This window comes from Papaver somniferum, chromosome 3, assembly GCF_003573695.1.
Source record: "Papaver somniferum cultivar HN1 chromosome 3, ASM357369v1, whole genome shotgun sequence".
Taxonomy (NCBI): domain Eukaryota; kingdom Viridiplantae; phylum Streptophyta; class Magnoliopsida; order Ranunculales; family Papaveraceae; genus Papaver; species Papaver somniferum.
In genome coordinates this window covers 69,986,506-70,005,557 of record NC_039360.1, presented here as the reverse complement: position 1 = coordinate 70,005,557, position 19,052 = coordinate 69,986,506, and the positions used below count along the sequence as shown (strand labels likewise).

The following is a 19,052-nucleotide window of genomic DNA, read 5'->3' as shown; positions in this document are numbered from 1 at the left end:
GACCAATTTGTTGTATTGTCTCTACTCGGTCTATAGACAATCACTTTCGGAGAAAGGACTTATAGGTGGAAAAGTTTTAGATTGAGGTATATTTGGGTACCCTCGTCTTTTCACGTACCAATAATCCTAGCGATTTCCCTTTCGAATCATAAAACAAGTTCATGAATGTACTTCCTTTAAACAAATGTAAAACATTGTTCCTAGGATGAAATCTTCACCATTACCCATTCACATAATTATAACAACATTCATAAGATTGTGTCGATGTCATATCTACGAAGTTCAAAAGATAAGCGTTATACTTCGTAGTTTAATTTCCTAATACTATGATCATGTGGTCATGTCTCACTACTAGAGTAATATATCCAATATACAGCTTCACACTTATGTTTTCAATATAGCACGACTTGAAAGATACGCCAGGAATGAAACATTTCAAGTCAATATTACTAACCTCAAGATGAAGGATGATGTCGTCGTTGTAGCTCGTTACTTCTTCACGTTCTACAGGTCTTCGAGTAATACTTGTATGTCTCAACATTCCTAGACTTTTTAGTCTAATCTAAACGAAGTTGTCTCTACTACATAATCAAGCGACTCTTAGATGAGTTTTGACACACTAAAATATGACAACCAAACTTGACATACCAACGCTTGATGGGTTCAACCGAGCTATGCTCTAACAATCTCCCCCTTTGTCAATTTTAGTGACAAAACTCTTAATACATATGGATAAACAAATTACAAGAATTCATTATACATACGCTTGATTCCAAGTTTCAACAACACAATAACCTGCATATATTCAATCAATAAATGTCGTTATTGACATCTGAATAAAGCTTATACTCCCCCTAAAGGTAAGATAGGTAGATATTCAATCGAACATCTTTGTTATTCCCCTTTTGTAGTCAAATTTACTACAAAAATCACATAAGGTACGCTTAGTGATTACAACAACATTATATGTTTCTCCCCCTTAGTCAATGTTTTACTCTTTTGTTAGATATAACGTTTAAGCACAATTGTCCTTTCCTTAGTGATTTCAAATCACTTGTTTACTCCGTATATTTCTCCCCCTTTTTTGTCACAAAATGAAAAGGTTCGATCAAATACAGGTCAAACCGAAAGGATCTTACAAATCTAAAAGACTTGTAAACAACCTATAAGAGTTAAGCACGAAGGTTTCACATACCACTTTAGATAACCAATATTAAAACCGAAACTACAAGTAATTTAGTTTTAATATGTTGTCAAGGAAACAACTTCCTGAAGCAATTTTCCCTAATAGTTTAACAATTCGACTAAGAAACTTAATTCCCTTGTTAAACCGATTATAAACATATAATCGCTTATTTCGATAAGACCAAAATAAAGATCAGAATTAACTTTATTTCTCTTATCAGGTTCTAATTATTCAGATAATAACTTAGACCTTTCCTTTTAGACAAGACAAACACTAGGTTAGTTAACTAGTTTTTCTTGTCAAGGCATTCGATTGGACTTGAATAACTGAATCCCACAGTTTGATAAGTCTAATTGAGATCAGAATTAACTTAGTTTCTCTTATCCAGAATCAATTTGAACTAAACAAATGATCCCGTATTTCGTTAATCCATAAACAATAGATACAAACCAAAATAAATTGACCTGCACAATTATTTTCTTAATCGGAAGCAATTGAAACAAACATAGACATTATAGCACCGCAATTGCACCGAATTTCTTTAAACAAAAACACTTGATACCCAACAATAAAGAAGATATCAAACAACATGCCAAATAAATTAATACAGTTTTTCTTAACCGGAAACAATTGAATCACACACACACATCCATACACATCATAATTGAATATATCAATTGTACCAAAATTTTGTTAAGCAAAAGAAAAATATATGCAATATAAACATGCTTTTCTTAAACAAGAAGCGATTAACTAACAAATTCGTTACCTGAGATTCCGCAACCTCTTCTCCCCAAAAAGATATATCATTAAGCGCAAGTTCAAATAAGAACTCTCCCTCAGTGTGTCGTCATCCTCTCGCAAGAACAAAAGAACAACAACAAGAGACAACCTTTACCAGAGAAAGGTTGAAACAGTTTTAACTAATGCGTGCCAATAACAAAATTTGAAAACCCGAAACACATATGTTATGCTAAACACAACTCATGTAAACATAAATTGATTCAATATATTGTGACTTGTCACATATGAGTTTCAATCGGAACACCTTATGATCCTTTGATAAAGCCTACCAACATGGGTTAGAATTTAATCCCGCTAAATCAAAAAGCCACACAAACCATAAGGGTTACAACATATGAGATCGAATATTAAGGTTAATGAAAGCTGAAATCAGACATCTCATAAACCGAAAACACATAGCAAAAATATAGAAATTCATGCACAGGCTATGTAATCGGAAACTATCACAAGAAAAATTATAAAATAATAATTTTATTCATAAATAATGATAGTTTTATTCAAAAATTAACCTTATACAATAATCGAAATAAATCAATAACTGATGTCTATTTTATTGGATAAAGTGTTACAACATATAACTTAATCCCTAATGGTGCTCTGATTGTTCACTGAGGTTTCTTCAATATTTAAACTTTTGAAGCATGTCTCGGGAGACTTGTCTGCAACCACTTCCTGTTTTTCAAGCTTTTCAACTTGAACCTTCATGCCTGCAAGATCAGCTTTTGTTTCCTCAATCCTATCCTTGAGCCAATCTTGATTTCGAACTGTCATTATGAGATTGGTTTCAAAACCATGGACATAGTCAATCATACTATTAGAAGGTATCCACTTGTTTTTTGTTGGATCTTGAAGGTTGTAAGCCAACAAACATGACTCATCTTGGGATTCAGCGAGAGGGATTTAGGGCATCCAGATTCGTTTGGATCTACAAGATTTTGGGTCAAATACTCCATTTTATTTGGAGCATCTCTTATTGAAGAAGATAATTATTGTAAATGGTTGGAGATGATTTCGATTCGCACCATCATTCGTCAATACTACTGGTACAAAAATTGGATATCTTTGCGGATCATGGCTCTTTCTCTTCGCGATGTATTTGCAATTGGTGTCGTCATTTGTATTTGAGTTTTGATTTTCTTGTATTTTGGTGTTTTTGATAATCTTGTAAGCAATCATGTAAATCTCTATTTTGGTTTGAATGAATTGAAGTGTGATTTCGATAAAAAAAAAAAAATCTTTTTCATTTCACATAACTTCTAATCGATGCGCTAATGAATGGAGTTTCCTTTGTTTATTTTCTTCTTTGGCTTCAAATTTACTTTGCCTTTATTTTCCTTTCCTTGAACTCTTCTTTGCCTTTGCTTAGCTGAAGGTTTGAGTTGGTTAATACCCAAAACATGATGACTGCTTTGCTTTTTATCTATTTATTTATAACTATCACATATCTTCTTAACAACGCCTCCAAGCACTACTCCAGAAATTGCGTTTCCAAATCAAGTTGGGATTGAAATTCTGCCATTTGAGAAATTTTGAAACAATTTAGATTGAGAAGGGAAAGAAAGAAACAGAAAAATAATTTATGTACAAATTTTGGTGTAAATTCTAATTTAAAAATTAGCTATTTATAGGCGACAAAGAACTAACCGTTGGCGTTAGACTTTGCGTAGAGCGATGTTCCGAAAGTCGCCGGAATCTCTATCTCTAACGATATTGTGAATATCGGTCGTCTGTTTTCCTGCAGTGGCACAACTGAGATGACATGGCAAACAAAATTGTTTGACCTGGTTAGGGGTGTGCAACGGACGGACGGTTGCGGATTAGGGGTCACCCGCAACCAAACCGTCAAAACTGCGGATTTGAAAAATCAAACCGTGACCGGCCCAATCACCCGCGGATTTTACATCCGCGGATCCGCGGATTGTGCGGTCCGGTTGCGGATTAACCGCGGATTAGGGATAAAAAAAAAAAAAAAAATTTGTGCATGTCTTTGGCATGAGGCCCAACTCTCTCTGACTCGCAAGTAAGTTGTTGGAAAGGTCCTGAATAAGCAAACAATTAGTTGGGCTTACTTGACATCAAAAATAGGTCCTGAATAAGCTATTGCAATTAGCTGGGCTTAGTGACCATCACATTCAATTAGCTGGGCTTAGTGGCTTATATCTAATGGAGAAGAGTCAGATGCGGTGCGGTTGAATCCGCGGTTTTCAATATTCAACCGCACCCAAACCGCTAAAACGTGCGGATTTGAGAATCCCATCCGTATCCGGCCCATACGTCTTGCGGTTTGGGTGAAATCCGCAATTTTGCGGACGGATACGGATCAAATCCGCGGTTCCGGTTTTTATGCTCACCCCTAGACCTGGTGCATAGGAATAGGAATAGGAATAGGCCTTATTAGAACCAAAGCCGGATCCTCACGCGGGTTTTTGGGAAGCACCGGATTTCTGGTTCTTAAAATTTATAAACCCATCGAGAACTGCATATCTCCCTTCACTCCTATCGTAAACCCTAACTTCTCAGCGAAATCGAGTTCTGTCTTCTCCCCACCCCTAACCGAAGAAGAAGAAAGGTAAGATCTCTCTCTACTTTGATAGTTTTTGTCATCAGCGATTTGAATCGTCGTTTCAAAACTTTTAATTAATTAGGGTTAGGCTTATACTTCCATTGATCCCCTTTCACGATTTCTTTGGTTTCAGATTCTGCTACTGTAATTTGGGAAAAATCTGCAAACATGGCGACTTTTGGGAAACCTGAAAACGCTTTAAAGCGTGCTGAAGGTTAGTTTCGTGTTTATATCTTGAAATTCATGGTTAGGTTTTTAGTTTTAACTGTGTTGATTTTTTTTTTTGTCATTTTCTTTGTGTGTGAATCCAGAATTGATTCATGTCGGGCAGATGCAAGCAGCCTTGCAAGTACTGCACGATGTAATCACTTCAAAGAGGTATCGGGCATGGCAGAAAACCCTTGAGCGTATAATGTTCAAGTATGTTGAACTCTGTGTGGAGATGAGGAGGGGTCGGTTTGCAAAAGATGGTTTGATTCAGTACCGGATTGTATGTCAACAAGTTAATGTTGGTTCACTGGAAGAGGTGATCAAACACTTTTTGCATCTTTCAACCGAGAAAGCTGAGAATGCAAAGAGCCAGGCAGAGGCATTGGAAGAAGCTCTGGACGTTGATGACTTGGAAGCTGATAAGAGGCCTGAAGACTTGATGCTGAGCTATGTTGGTGGAGAGAAGGGCAAGGATAGATCTGACCGCGAGCTTGTTACACCATGGTTCAAGTTTCTATGGGAGACCTACAGAACGGTTCTTGAAATTCTCCGTAACAACTCTAAACTAGAAGCGCTCTACGCGGTAAGCCATCTGATATTTTATCTAGGTTTGATTCCTTATTTGCTCTAGGATTATTACATCTTAGTCTCTACTGTGGTGGTGTAGTCTGAAGCTTGTTATAACTTAATTTATTACATGGAATTGGAATGGGCTGTATATGAGGCTTAAATCACCTTAGTTCATCTGTTTCTTCATGTTAATGGAACATCTTATTAGTGTTTATGGTCAACTTCCGCTATTCAATTTTGCTATTATTTGACCTTCTCCCAGCCGCTTTTTATCTCCTTCACATTTATCATTCTTAATGAGTTTTGAATCTAAGACCTGACTTATTTTCTTTCGATTGCATAGATGACTGCCCACCGAGCATTCCAGTTTTGTAAGCAGTACAAGAGAACAACTGAATTTCGTAGACTTTGCGAAATAATTAGAAATCATCTTGCAAATCTCAACAAATACAAGGACCAGAGAGACAGACCTGATTTGTTGTTACCAGAAAGCCTACAACTGTACCAAGATACAAGGTTTGAACAGCTTAAGGTTGCAACTGAGCTTGAACTTTGGCAGGTATGTGTAAAATACTTAGTTCCTAATCCAAGTACTTGAGTGGAGAAAACTACCTCGGTTCCATATCTAAAATTCGTTATCTAATCTGCAGGAAGCTTTTCGTTCTGTTGAAGACATTCATGGTTTGATGTGCATGGTAAAGAAAACTCCCAAGCCATCCTTGATGGTCGTCTATTATGCCAAGTTGACGGAGATATTTCGAGTTTCGGGATGTCAACTATATAATGCCTACGCATGGTCCAAACTTTTTTCACTTCAGAAGAGTTACAATAGGCACTTAACCCAGAAGGATTTACAGCTAATCGCATCCTCTGTTGTATTAGCTGCACTTTCAGTGACTCCATATGATCGTGGTTATGGTGCATCACATTTGGAGCTTGAAAATGAGAAGGAGCGTAATTTGAGAATGGCTAACCTTATAGCTTTCAGTCTTGACCCTAAACGCGATAGCAGAGAAGTGGTAAATCAATGTTTCACCTTCTTTTATTTTTTTAATTATTTTTTATTTTTTATTACTTATGCTGTCAAATGGTCCTTTTTCAGCCTTCTAGGTCAGCGCTTCTCTCTGAACTGGTAAGTTTGGATCTTGATTCTAATTTGTTTTGCTTAAATAAGTTCATCTTAGATACCGTTTCCGGCAGATACTATTTTATTTTTTATGCTTCAGTAACTTAGGCATGTGTTTTCCTGTTTTTTTTTTTCTTCCTGTAGGTCTCTAAAGGTGTATTGGCTTGTGCGTCACCTGAAGTTAAAGAACTTTACAATCTTTTGGAACATGAATTTCTACCCCTGGATATAGCTTCAAGAGTTCAGCCATTGTTAGGCAGTATCGCCAATGTCGGAGGCAAGATTTCGTCTGCATCTTCTGTTCCGGAAGTGCAACTTTCGTATTATGTTCCTGCTCTCGAAAAGCTTGCTACCTTGCAGTTGCTTCAGCAGGTAATGATGCTTATATTTCTTCGACTAACTATTACATATAAGTTTCCTGCACTCACATACGTTGAACACCAACCAGCAGATGTAGATTTTACAATGTGTGTTCCCTTCATATTTGTTCAGCCTTCTGATGCTTTTCATGTTTTTTTTTATTCGTTTTTGCAATTCAGGTTTCGCAGGTTTATCAGACGATGAAGATTGAGGTCTTGTCCAAGATGATTCCCTTTTTTGACTTCTCTGTGGTTGAAAAGGTTTCAGTCGATGCCATCAAATCAAATTTTATTGCGATGAAGGTCGATCATCAGAAAGGAGCAGTTCTCTTTGGTAGTTTGGTAAGTTAAGCTGCAGTCTTTGTTTAACCTGCTTTTTTTGTTATCGTTTGACATTTTTATGTCTTAGTAAAACTGCTTTACTGCCAACACGTGACCAAGGAACCACAACTACTTTACTTTTGGTCGCATAGAGCACCTAGGAAGAAAAAGGGACAAGCTATCTAGACTCGTACTCCGTATGTATCAGATTGTTAGTTTAAGTTGTGTTTTTATCTTTTCCTTCTTCAGGATCTTGAGTCTGACACGCTTCAGGGCCACCTGACTCTTCTTGCTGAGTCCTTGAATAAAGCAAGAGAGCTGATTTATCCTCCGATTAAGAAGGCATCAAAACTTGCTGAAGCTCTTCCTGGTTTAGCGGAGGTGGTCAATAAGGAGCACAAGAAGCTTCTTGCCAGAAAGTCAATTATTGAAAAGCGCAAAGAACTACAAGAACGCCAGTTGTTGGAAATGGTAAGTATGTCTTCTGTTTGTGTAGTATATAGTATATACGTACCCAGGGATGCAACCAGATTATAACTCAACTATATATCATCATTTTGTGTTCTTTGAAGGAACTCGAGGAAGAAACCAAAAGACAAAAGATACAGCAAGTTACTGTGGAGGCAGAAAAGATCAGGCTTGCTAGAGAATCTTATGAAAGGGAGCAACAAAGAATTAAGAGAGAGCAAGAAAAGAAGGAGTTAGAAGATGCAATTGCTTTAATTGATAAGAACAAAAAGAAGGGAAAAAAGACAGCCATGGAAGGAGCCACTAAACAACAACTAATTGATATGGCTATACAAGAGCAACTGAAAGAGAGGCAGGAATTGGAGAAGAGGCTTCAGAAACTTGCTAAAACCATGGATCATATGGAACGAGCAAGGAGAGAAGAGGAAGCTCCTCTTATTGATGCTGCATTTCAACAACGTCTAGTGGAGGAAAAGATTGCCCATGAGCGGGACCAGCAGGTATGTTTTGTACATTGTACGATTGAATGCAGTGAATTTCATCATTTGCAGGCGGTCATGCCTTTCACTCTGTAGTTTTCCTTTAAATTAATAATTCACACCTTGCACCTGATTTTGTTTCCTTGAGTATTCATTGAGTTGTGATGCTTCATGTTCTTCTGCAGCAAGAGATTGAACTGAGCAGAGAACGACATGTTGGAGACCTTCAGGAGAAGAATAGGCTCTCAAGGATGTTGGAGAATAAGGTAATAAATAATAACCTCTTATATTTTTCAACGTGGTAGGCACAATTCTAACTGGTGAGAAGGCAAACTTGAATTTAAATGTCTCTGGCACTGCTGATCGTATTTTTATTTGTTGCAGAACATTCTCCAGGATAGGATCGTCTCTCGTCGTAAGTCTGAGTTTGACAGGTTGAAGAGGGAGAGGGATGATCGTATTGCCCAAAGGCTTCAGGATAACAGAGAGAAAAGAGAGAAGCAGAGGAAGCTGATATTTTATTTGAGGTCTGAGGAGGAGAGACAGAAGAAATTGGAGGAAGAAGAAGCTCTCCGAAAGCTGGAAGGTACAATCTTTACTTAATTTTTTAACTTGTTAATTATAGTTTTTGTAAGCAATCATGGATATGATTGAAGTGTTATTTTTTTTCTTTTCTTGAAACAATCCATATTTATTTGGGGTTTGCAGAGGCTGAAAGGAAAAGGAAAGAAGATTTAGAGAGAAAGGCCAAGTTGGACGAGCTGGCTGAGAAGCAGAGGCAAAGAGAGGCTGAAGTGGAGGATAGGGTAAGAAAGGAGAGGGAGGCTCAGTTTAGAGCACCAGCTGTTCCTGCTGCTGCTGCTGCTGCTCCTGCTCCTGCTCCAGCTGCCGCTTCAGGTGCGCCAGGGACTGCTGCTTCATCACCAGCAAAATATGTTCCCAAGTGGAAGAGGGGAGAATCTAGTGCTGTTGCGGTAACACCCCCTGAACCTGACCGCCGGGGTTCGAGACAAGAAGATCAGCGTCAACCTGCTGCAACTGATAGGTGGCGCACTGATCGTACTGATGATCGTAGGCCGTCAGCAGCACCTGGGAACACCGGAAAATGGGTTCCCCCATCTAGACGTTGAACTGAATCTTGACCCTTCTCTCTCAACCTCCCTCCCGTAATATTTCATATCGAAAATGTTTGTTGTTTTCATCTGAGCAGGATTATTTTGTTGTCTATGCGGCTTAACTAAAAAGATTTGGCATAGAGAATTTTGTTTCTGTTACTGCTGTTGCCACTTGATAATTCATATTTGAGGACTAGTCTTTGTAATCCTGTTATCACAAAAGCGGGGTAAGTCTATCAAGAACAAGAAATCGATTAGGGTTAGAATAGATTCTGTGGTTGTTATGAAGTATATTTATGTATTTTATTGCAATCGATTCTTATTATGTTTCACCGTGTTATTGTGGTGGTACCTACTACCTACCGACACCATATTGAAGTCTTCAACCAACCCTGGCTGACGTTGGAATGGTGTAGTTGTTAGTTTGTTGTCTAGATGACCTCACCTAAGTCGATTCTTGTGATCTACCTACCTGCAACCACATTTTTTAATCCCAACCATTTTTTAATCCCTAACCATTACAGCCCTATATAATATCTTCTGTTGAATTCACCCAATATACATCTTCAGGAACATCTACAGCGACACTGATTTCATACGAAGATGTCTGATTCCAGTAGCGTCCCTCACATAGCTCTTCTCCCAAGCTCTGGCATGGGGCATCTTACACCTTTTCTCCGGCTGGCTGCTTCACTTGTGTCAAACTGCAACTGCCATGTTACCCTCATAACCATCCAACCAACTGTTTCTTTATCTGAATCAAATCTCTAACTTCTGTTCTTCTTTCCCTCGTATCACTCCGAAACAATTCCAGTTGCTCCCTTTCGATCCATCAACAGCAAATTCTCAAGACCCTTTCTTCCTTCACATGGAATCCATCCGTCGTTCTGCTCATCTTCTTTCGCCCGTTCTTTCTTCTCTTGCATCTCCTCCTCTTAATACTCTTATCATAGACATAATATTAGCATCTGCATTCCATCCCGTCACCTCCAATCTTAACATCTCCAGCTACATCCTCTTCACTTCATCAGCCAAAATGTTATCTTTATGTGTCTATTTCACTAAGATTCCTGAATCTTCCACTGAAAGCAATGAGTACTTCGAGATCCCTGGTACATCTCCATTGCCCATATCATCAGTACCACCAGTATTATTTGATTCAAGTAATCTTTTCACTTGCCATTTCATAGAGAATGGTAGCAAATTGGTAGAATCAAACGGAATTTTGATCAACACACTTGAAAGTCTAGAAAGTGAAACTCTTGCGGCTTTGAATGATGGAAAAGTGGTTGATGGGTTACCACCAGTTATATCAATTGGACCTCTGATACCCTGTGAATTTGAAAAGTCTTCTGTATCATCACCCTTGAGGTGGTTAAATAATGAGCAAAGAGGGTCTGTGGTATATGTTAGTTTCGGAAGTAGAACAGCAATGGGTACAGCACAGATCCGAGAATTGGCTGTTGGTTTAGTAGAAAGTGGGTGTAGGTTTTTATGGGTAGTGAAAGATAAGAAAGTTGATAGAGAGGAAGAAGAAGGATTGGAAATAATATTAGGTAATGAGCTAATGCAGAAAGTGAAAGAAAATGGTCTAGTTTTGAAGGAATGGGTTGATCAAGAAGGGATATTAAGTCACTCTAGTGTGGGAGGATTTGTAAGTCATTGCGGGTGGAATTCCGTGAAAGAAGCTGTATTGTATGGTGTGCCCGTTTTAGCATGGCCCCAACATGGCGATCAGAGGATTAATGCTGCAGTGGTAGAGGAGAATGAGTTGGGCTTGTGGGTTAAGAGTTGGGGTTGGGGTGATGGGCATGTGTTAGTGAAGGGAGAAGAGATTGGAAAGAAAATTAAAGAGCTGATGAACGATGGGAGGTTGAAGCTAAAAGCAGCCCATGTTAAGGACAATGCAAAGAAGGCCATTGATGGTACCTATAAGAATGGTTTTTCTAGATTTATCAACTCATGCAATAAATTATGAGAAGAATCGAGTGATGTAACTTTTAAATCAGATCTTCCACGGAATGATTCTGCTTGCATAACCTATCCGGTGTATTCCCATAAGAATGTATTGTTGTTATCGAATTGGTAGAAATAGAATTGTCCGAGGCCTATTCCTGTGCATATGTCAAACACCAAAATTTGCCACTTTTACACCCATTATGGGTATATCAAAGTGGCAAACGTATGTGCCAATGTGTCAAATATACCACATAAGCATAGATGGAGTTTTCAGCGAATGATAGACTGTCCATCGCTACATGGGCTTAATATCGCTCGTTGCTCATTATAGCGCCAGCACTAGTCATGTGGTCACTGGCTGATAAGATCATTGCTCAGCAGTTCCTCATCCAACGGCTAGAAATTCCCCACTCTATAAATAACCAAGTTCAAATTCATTTCAACTCACACCATAATCAACTTCAAATTCATTTCAACTCACACCATAATCAACTTCAAATTCATTTCAACATGCCTAGTGCTCGCATAAAGGACCTGGCTAGTGCTCGCTTCCCTCGAGAAGAAGATGTTTCTTTAATTCGATATTGGGTTTCAGTTGCAGGCAATGTAGATTTCAATCTAACGACTTTTAGTTTATGGGACACTACGTTTCAAAAGTTTATGATGTTAAGTCATGTAAATTCAAGAAGAACAAAAGAGAGTCTTGAAACTCGTTATTGTTTCATCAATAACGAAGTGAGAAAGTATGCAAAAATTATGTGGATGATAAAAGAGGATCATCCTGGGTTATCAATCGAAGAACTAAAAATCAAAGCTCATGCCAAGTTTATTGAAGACAACAGAAGATATTTTAATCATGACGAATTGTATGAACTCTACAAGATTCACGTGCATGGATTTAATTTTCATTAAGTATTATGTAATGCAATTAAAACAAAAAGATTACATTAATAATACTTAAATTAAATTACATCCATAAACTACTCATTTCCCTGAAAATTTCCTCACTAACCAAAGGTCCAATTCCACGTGCTTTCTGGATCAAGAGTGTTGTTCAACATATCAACATTATAACCTTAAAAAGCAACGGGTTCGCGTAGGGGGATATGATACAAATCTTGAAATGGTTGAAATGTTGACGTGGGTGAGGCAATTGGAGTAAACAGAGTCGTTTGCCTAACTGCTTCAACGTTCACACCACCACCAAGAGTCATAATGTCAGTTGCCAATTGGTTAAACAGACGTCCAGGAGTTGTATCCATGTCAATGTTTTCATCACCTTCACGTACTACTTGCGTATCTAACACTTCATTTGGAGTAGAACTTTCTGGTACATTCTGCATATAACGAATTATCATACTACTTCTTTCACATCGACGACTTCCATAACTTTGTTGACTTGATCCCAGTAGGACTCATACCTCTACCACCATGACTCGTACCGCCACCACCACGACTCATATTCTCTACACCATGGCTTAAGCGCATACTAGGACTCTAGCCTCTACCACCATGACTTGGACTTGCACCACCATAATTTGGACCTCATGTACCAGCATGACCGCAATATCCTGGAGTCATATCAAACATCATGCGTTCTCTCAATCTTTGCATCTGAGTCAAGTAAAAGTTCTGAAATCCCTGTAGTAGATCATGATAATCGTTTAACTAGTTCTGATACTGCTCTGGTGTAGCGTCTACCCCCAGTATGGATAAGTACGTTCAAGTGCACTAGGATCAGTCGGATGAGTAACCATATCTCCCGATATAGTTACAATCTGTACGTCGGCATACTCGACGATGAACCCACTAGAATATGATATGCAAATGCGTTGCCCGTCTCTGGTGGAGGTTGGGAAGGAACCCACTAAAGCTGGGAAATCCATTCGATCTAAATTTTGCGGTTGCATAACAATATTAGGCTTGAAAATAGTGTTAAACCAATAAAGGAACTCAGTTTTAGAGTTTGACTCCTGAATCAAATTGTCAGCTACTTCCCACTCGTGACCAACCCTTATTAATTTTTCCCAATTATCTCAAGATATCTCTGCACTTGGATAGGGTTGATGGCTATCACTGTTCTTCTCTTCAACTGAAGAAGTAGTCTTTCACCGTAATACCAAACACCCTTTCAGAAATTGGACTGTATAACACAATCCTCTTAAGGCTTAGCTCTAGCATTATCTGGGCTTCTCCTTCTTCGAACTCAAGAAGTGTTTGATACATTATGGGAACAAGGTTAAGACTTCTTCTACACAACCGCTGAATCCTGTGAACAATGGCAGTATGTTGACCATCTTCAATTTGTATTTTTTCCCAATTTTCATCATCGTACTTCCGTATGACCAGAAAAATATTGGTGAGATTGAGAAGAGAAGATTCACAAAGGTGGAAATATGTATACCACCAATGCTGAAAATAATAACATTGTTGGTTAGTACATTTTTCATGTCAAAATAATAAATAAATAGTGTGAAAATATTGGTTCTTACCTCCAACATTCCCCAAAAACCATTAAAGCTATCTTTGGGACAAGTCGAGTAATTACCGAGGGATATGTAAATTTCTGATAAAATTGGAGACCCCCAATCATATCTCGGTGCTTGTTCTAAATCTTCTAATGCTTCGAGAAAACCAATTAACACCATAGAGCTAGCATTTGGAAATAAACATTGGCATATTATCCACAACACAAACAGACGTTCGAGCTCCTCATAAGGCTCAGGGAACAAATACAGTTAGTTATCTAACCTCAACTCATTCATTTTCCTAGCATAAAGTTGTAAAGAATTTTCAACCCAGCCACTTTTAATCCATATGCTTTTATTTGTCTATATGCGTTATTTCTTTCTACATCATTTGAGTATAACGGAAGTCTTCATTTCCATCTATATTATGATAAGCAATTTAGTCTGTTAAATGGAAGTAAGTTTCGTTCACATGGAATTCCCGTTAACATGTACAAATCTAACGGTGTAACTCCTATTTAACAACATATTCATAATTAGATTTTGTTGAATTTTATAAAACAAAAAATATATTCTAAAAATTTAATTACAAGAAAAAACTAACTTACCTTATTCTTTTTTTTTTTTTGAAAAAGAATGTATTTGTAGTCTTCCTTCCACCATCATTTGAATATAACTTGAATTATTTTAGTCCTGTGGTTTCTGGATTGTATAAGATATAAATGCCACCAAGGATATCTTCGGACTCTATCTTGAACAACAGGGAGAAGTAACATGAAAACCGTACGGAACTCAAACCACCCACCTCTTAGATTGACAAAATTAACTCACTCTGGATGGACATATGTGTGCATAGAGAGTGCACCATCACCGGCTAGTTGTCTAACATTTTGAAACTCATATTTTTTTTATCCACAACATAACTTAATCCACGGGTAGATCCTTTGAGTTTTCTGTTTCTTTTTCTTTTCACACTCATACTTGTTTCGAAAGTAACTAAAGAGAATGTGTTTAAGAGAAAGAAGAGAAGAAAAGGAAGGGGAAGGTAAAGTGTGAAGGGGAATGAGAGGGGTGGTGCGATATTTATAAGCGCTATAAATTCGACCGCTGGCAATATTAATCCGAGCGTTGGCGATATAATTAATATCGAGAGATATAATGAATATAGCCAGCAATGGAGTCTATCGCTCAGCTGTTTTCCCATAGTGGCGCAACTGATTTGCCATGCGACATGGTATGTCAAACACTATTTTTTAACCTTGTGCATAGGAATAGGCCTAATAATGGTTAAGACTCGGAATGTTTGAAAATATGATGACTAAACCACATTTTGCTGCATCTTTTCATTTCATGTTATTGATGCTTGGTCGTTGTTAATGCCTCGTCTAAAGTTCAAACCTTTTATGGGGAGCCTTTTTCCTATTTATATTATCGTGTAATGTTATTTTCATTGTCCACGGTTAAAATCCATCAGAAAAACTCACTATAGTCGAAAATGACTTACATTACATTTACACAACCCACATAAAAAGAGTCTAACATGAAAGTTAATAACACATATCCGAAAACACCATCAAAATTTTTTAAAGTTAACTGCTCCAAACCATTATTTCCGAATTCAAATTGAGACACATTAGACATAAATTTTCGCTTGATCAGTTAAGTAGCCACCATGTTAAAGAACGCGCGATTGGGGATATAAAAAATAATTGGGGGATATAGATTACTTCCTCCAACAAGTAGTGTCCGTTAAGGGGTGATTTTTGGGTATGAAAATACTAAAATACCCTTTGATTAATCAAAAAATATTATGAAAAGACCATAATACCCTTTCTACTGAAACTTAAAATCAAAAACCAAATTCATATATCCCCCATTATCTAAAAACAGTATCGGCACTCTTAGGGTTAGGTTTTGATTTTTTTTTCTTCCATCTTCTTCTTCATCCGTTCTTCATCGATGATTAATCGTCGATTCGAAAATTTCTTCGTCGATTAACCTACCCGAATCATATCAATGCCTCCATGAAAGAAACCAAATGCCCAATCGAAATCAAACTCGATTGCTCAACAGAAATTACAGGAAAGGATTGCTTTGATTGCTCAAGAGCAAGAAGAAGAGGAAGCAGCCAACTCGGACAATCAACCTCTCGTAAACATGGCTTCTGTGAGAAGGTAAGTGATTTTGAACTACTTTATGAGTGTTTAAATCGATTTATAGCAATGGTTTTAGGTTAGAATCACAAACCCTAACTCAAACAATTGAGTTTCACTGAGTACCGGCATTGAAATTTGTATGAATACCATGCCATTTTCAAACCCTAACTCAATTACGGTATTCAATCTAGAATGAAAACAATGCCGGTATTGGGTTACATCATTTATTTTAGTATGAATACAATGCCATTTTCAAACTCAGAGTCTCCTGAAGCTGAATGTTCTATACCGGCATTCAAATTAAGTTGAATACTATGCCGGTATTGGGTTAGTCATTACTTTAAAATTGTTCCCGTATGCCGGTAGTGCAGTTTTGGTATCCAGGAACATTCTAGGAATTACCGGCATTGGTTTGAGTTAGCATTCTATGCCAGTATATGGTTACGACATGGAGTGAATTATTAAGTGTGTGCCGGTAGTGTTCATTTTGTATCCAGGAACAATCTAAAATACTACTGTCATTGTCGATATTTATTGTACATTGCCGGAACTGTGTTCCGGCATGCGGTATTTGCTTGATGACCATGCCGTTTCTGGTCCCGGCACTGTTTTGTTTTAGTGATTCAATGCCGGTATTAAGAATGAAATTGTATTGTCTTGTATTCATTTCGTGTGTCTTTTGATATAGGAAAAAATCCAAGGAAGCTAACAAAGGAAAAACTAAAGATGCTGTCATTAAGAGTAGAAGGAAGGACGGTCTTGATACTCCTCAGTCTCTGCCTCCTCGAGGGAAAGACAAAGGTCGCAAAAAGCGTTTGGGGGCTGATACAAGAGGGATGATTTGGGAGAGTGGTGGTGAACTTAGTCGACTTGTAATCCGTGAACCTACTGGAACAGTTGAGGAAGATGAGCATGATGAAGAGGAAAGCGAGGAGGAAGATGATGAGGTTCATCTAAGTCAATTAGCAAGCCAAAGCGAAGTTGGTGGGCCAAGTCAACAACCGACGCAAGGCAAGGCCAAGGGCATAGTCAAATTAAAAGTTAAAGGTTCGCACATTCCTCATAAGGATGACATGATACCTGACCTTGCTCGTGGTAGAATTTGGGGTGAAGCTCCGGAACCGAAAATGCTATTTGGATACAAGGACCCGTGGGCTCGTACTATCTATCAAACCTATGTAAGCATTTTTTATCTTGTGCATATGTATTGTTGTGTATTTATGTAAAATCTCTTAATTGTATTGTCTCCTAATTGTAGGATCATAAGAAGGTTGTGCGTGTTTGCCGAAACCAAGCCGAGGATGGTTGGAATTTGTCTGAGGAATGTGAAGAGGTCCAAACAATAGTAAGGGATTTTGGTCTATATGCTTTGGTTGTAAATTATATGAAGCCTGATTCTGTGACTGTCAATTGCTTCGTCGAAAGGTATCCTGGTGAAACTGATACCATGCACTTCCCTTTTGGGGAGATGACCTTCATCCCTGAAAATGCTCAGAACATTCTAGGCTTGAATGTTATCGGCAAATCAATTGCATAAGGAGATAAGTATACGGACCTAAAATGGTCGAAGTTGCACGCTCTGACTAACAAGCTGTTTTAGTTGGGACTACAAAACTTCTGTGGAGAGCTTCTATGTATCTACGTCTAGTAGGACAAAGACATTCAAGCTGACGCTGCTTAAGAAGAAGTTTGAAAAAACAAAGGAAAGAAGTTTGGAGGATGGATGGGACCCTGCGCAAATTCGTTATACAGCCGCTGCGTACCTGTTATACATCTTGGGCACTAAGGTATTCCCTGACACTAGTGGCAACAGGGTTAGTGAAAACTACCTTCAGTACTTGGATCCGTTGGAATATGTCTATAACTATTCTTGGGGCACCATGGTAATGGCACATTTGATGACGGAGATGAGAAGGGCCTCTAAGGCTAAAACAAACCAATTTGTCGGGAATTTCACTCTACTGCAGGTAATTTTGTTTTTAAACTTATGTTCTTATGTATATTGTTCACATGTATCCTTATCATGAACTTATAAACAAAATTTACTGATTCTTATATGTATCATTCCACATTGGTATAGGTGTGGGATTATGAACACTTCCCAACATTGTTCAAGGACTGCCCCTTCTTGAAGATCACACACATTGACGATCCCGAGGAGCCTAGAGCCAAGAGATACGAGTTCAACAATATTCCGAAGCCCGGTAACAATCGTCGATTGATCGATATGAGATTGGCTCCAGACGCGATGAGTACCAAAGATGTTGTGTTAGACCCTTACAGGGAGGCTAAAGGAAACCACCAACTTTTGAGGTTTGGTAACGTTGCATTTTACCATGGGCCGTTGTTCCACCCAAAGGGATACGTTATGGATGATCCTCGACGTGTGATGCGGCAACTTGGATATAAGCAATTACCACCTTTTGAGACGACCTTTCCTCAAGGTTATGTTCTTGACCTTTTTCGGTTCTTTTCAACTCCCAATAGGTTGCAGGTGGAGTATAATCCAAATCCTGAACCAACACATTGGACGGAAAGGGAACCACGTCGTTTGGTAGATATTAGTAAGTGGGAGATTGCGGAAAACGATGATGAAGTTGATGCAGACTACATGGAAGATTACCTGGAATGGTCACATCCTTATGTCGTGCGCCCGGATGACGTCCAAGTTCCATCCCAGGAAAACCCTCCCGTTTCAACTCCTGCAGAGGCACCACCTACGATGGCCCAACTTAATAAGACCGTTGGATTGCTAGTAAGTATTATTAATTGCTCAGTCGTTTAATATGCACATAATCTTATATTAACATATATATATATATATATATACTAATTATGTGTTTGATGTATGAAACTAGCGGCGTCGACTTGGCAAGTTGAAGAAGATGTTAGGTTGCAAGTACCAGGAAGGAGAGGTGCTATCCCTTGAAGAAATGAAGGAAGTCGAGGAAAAGCTTGATAGAATTGAAGAAACCGACTCTAGTGAAAAGGATATGTTCGGGGAAACGAGGAAGAAACCGACCCAAAAGAAGCAAAAGACCAAGTGATTAACTCTTTAGTTGTGTTTATTTATTTGGATGGTGGTTGTTACGTCTTGAACAATTCCGAACTTGTTTTTGTTTGTACCTTATGGTTAACTCTTCAGTTGTTTGGTTTGATTTTGGTTTATGATACCTGGATTAAGAACATTTAAGCACAATCCAGCTGTTTGGTTTATGTTGAACATGTTTAGATTTCTAGTGAAATGTTTTCTTTGCAAGTTTTCTTT

At 38.2% G+C, this 19,052-nt stretch overlaps 1 protein-coding gene and 1 pseudogene across 1 annotated transcript; both read left to right on the top strand.

The window, feature by feature from the left end:
* Positions 1-4,426: 4,426 nt before the first annotated feature.
* Positions 4,427-9,513, top strand: LOC113356441 (eukaryotic translation initiation factor 3 subunit A-like). Its single transcript, XM_026599578.1, has 13 exons — positions 4,427-4,559; positions 4,687-4,767; positions 4,865-5,346; positions 5,677-5,892; positions 5,984-6,352; positions 6,436-6,465; positions 6,604-6,831; positions 6,999-7,160; positions 7,389-7,610; positions 7,712-8,107; positions 8,272-8,352; positions 8,471-8,672; positions 8,795-9,513. Exons 2-13 carry the CDS (start codon positions 4,722-4,724, stop codon positions 9,214-9,216), a joined length of 2,856 nt encoding a protein of 951 aa, XP_026455363.1. The 5' UTR covers positions 4,427-4,559; positions 4,687-4,721; the 3' UTR covers positions 9,217-9,513.
* Positions 9,514-9,637: 124 nt separating this feature from the next.
* Positions 9,638-11,322, top strand: LOC113356442 (annotated as a pseudogene).
* Positions 11,323-19,052: the final 7,730 nt, after the last annotated feature.

Coding starts and splice junctions, on each gene's coding strand:
- LOC113356441 (XM_026599578.1), top strand. CDS start 4,722: ATGGCGACTTTTGGGAAACCTGAAAACGCTTTAAAGCGTGCTGAAG. Junction 6,353..6,435: donor AACGCGATAGCAGAGAAGTG/GTAAATCAATGT, acceptor GTCCTTTTTCAG/CCTTCTAGGTCAGCGCTTCT. Junction 8,353..8,470: donor CAAGGATGTTGGAGAATAAG/GTAATAAATAAT, acceptor TATTTGTTGCAG/AACATTCTCCAGGATAGGAT.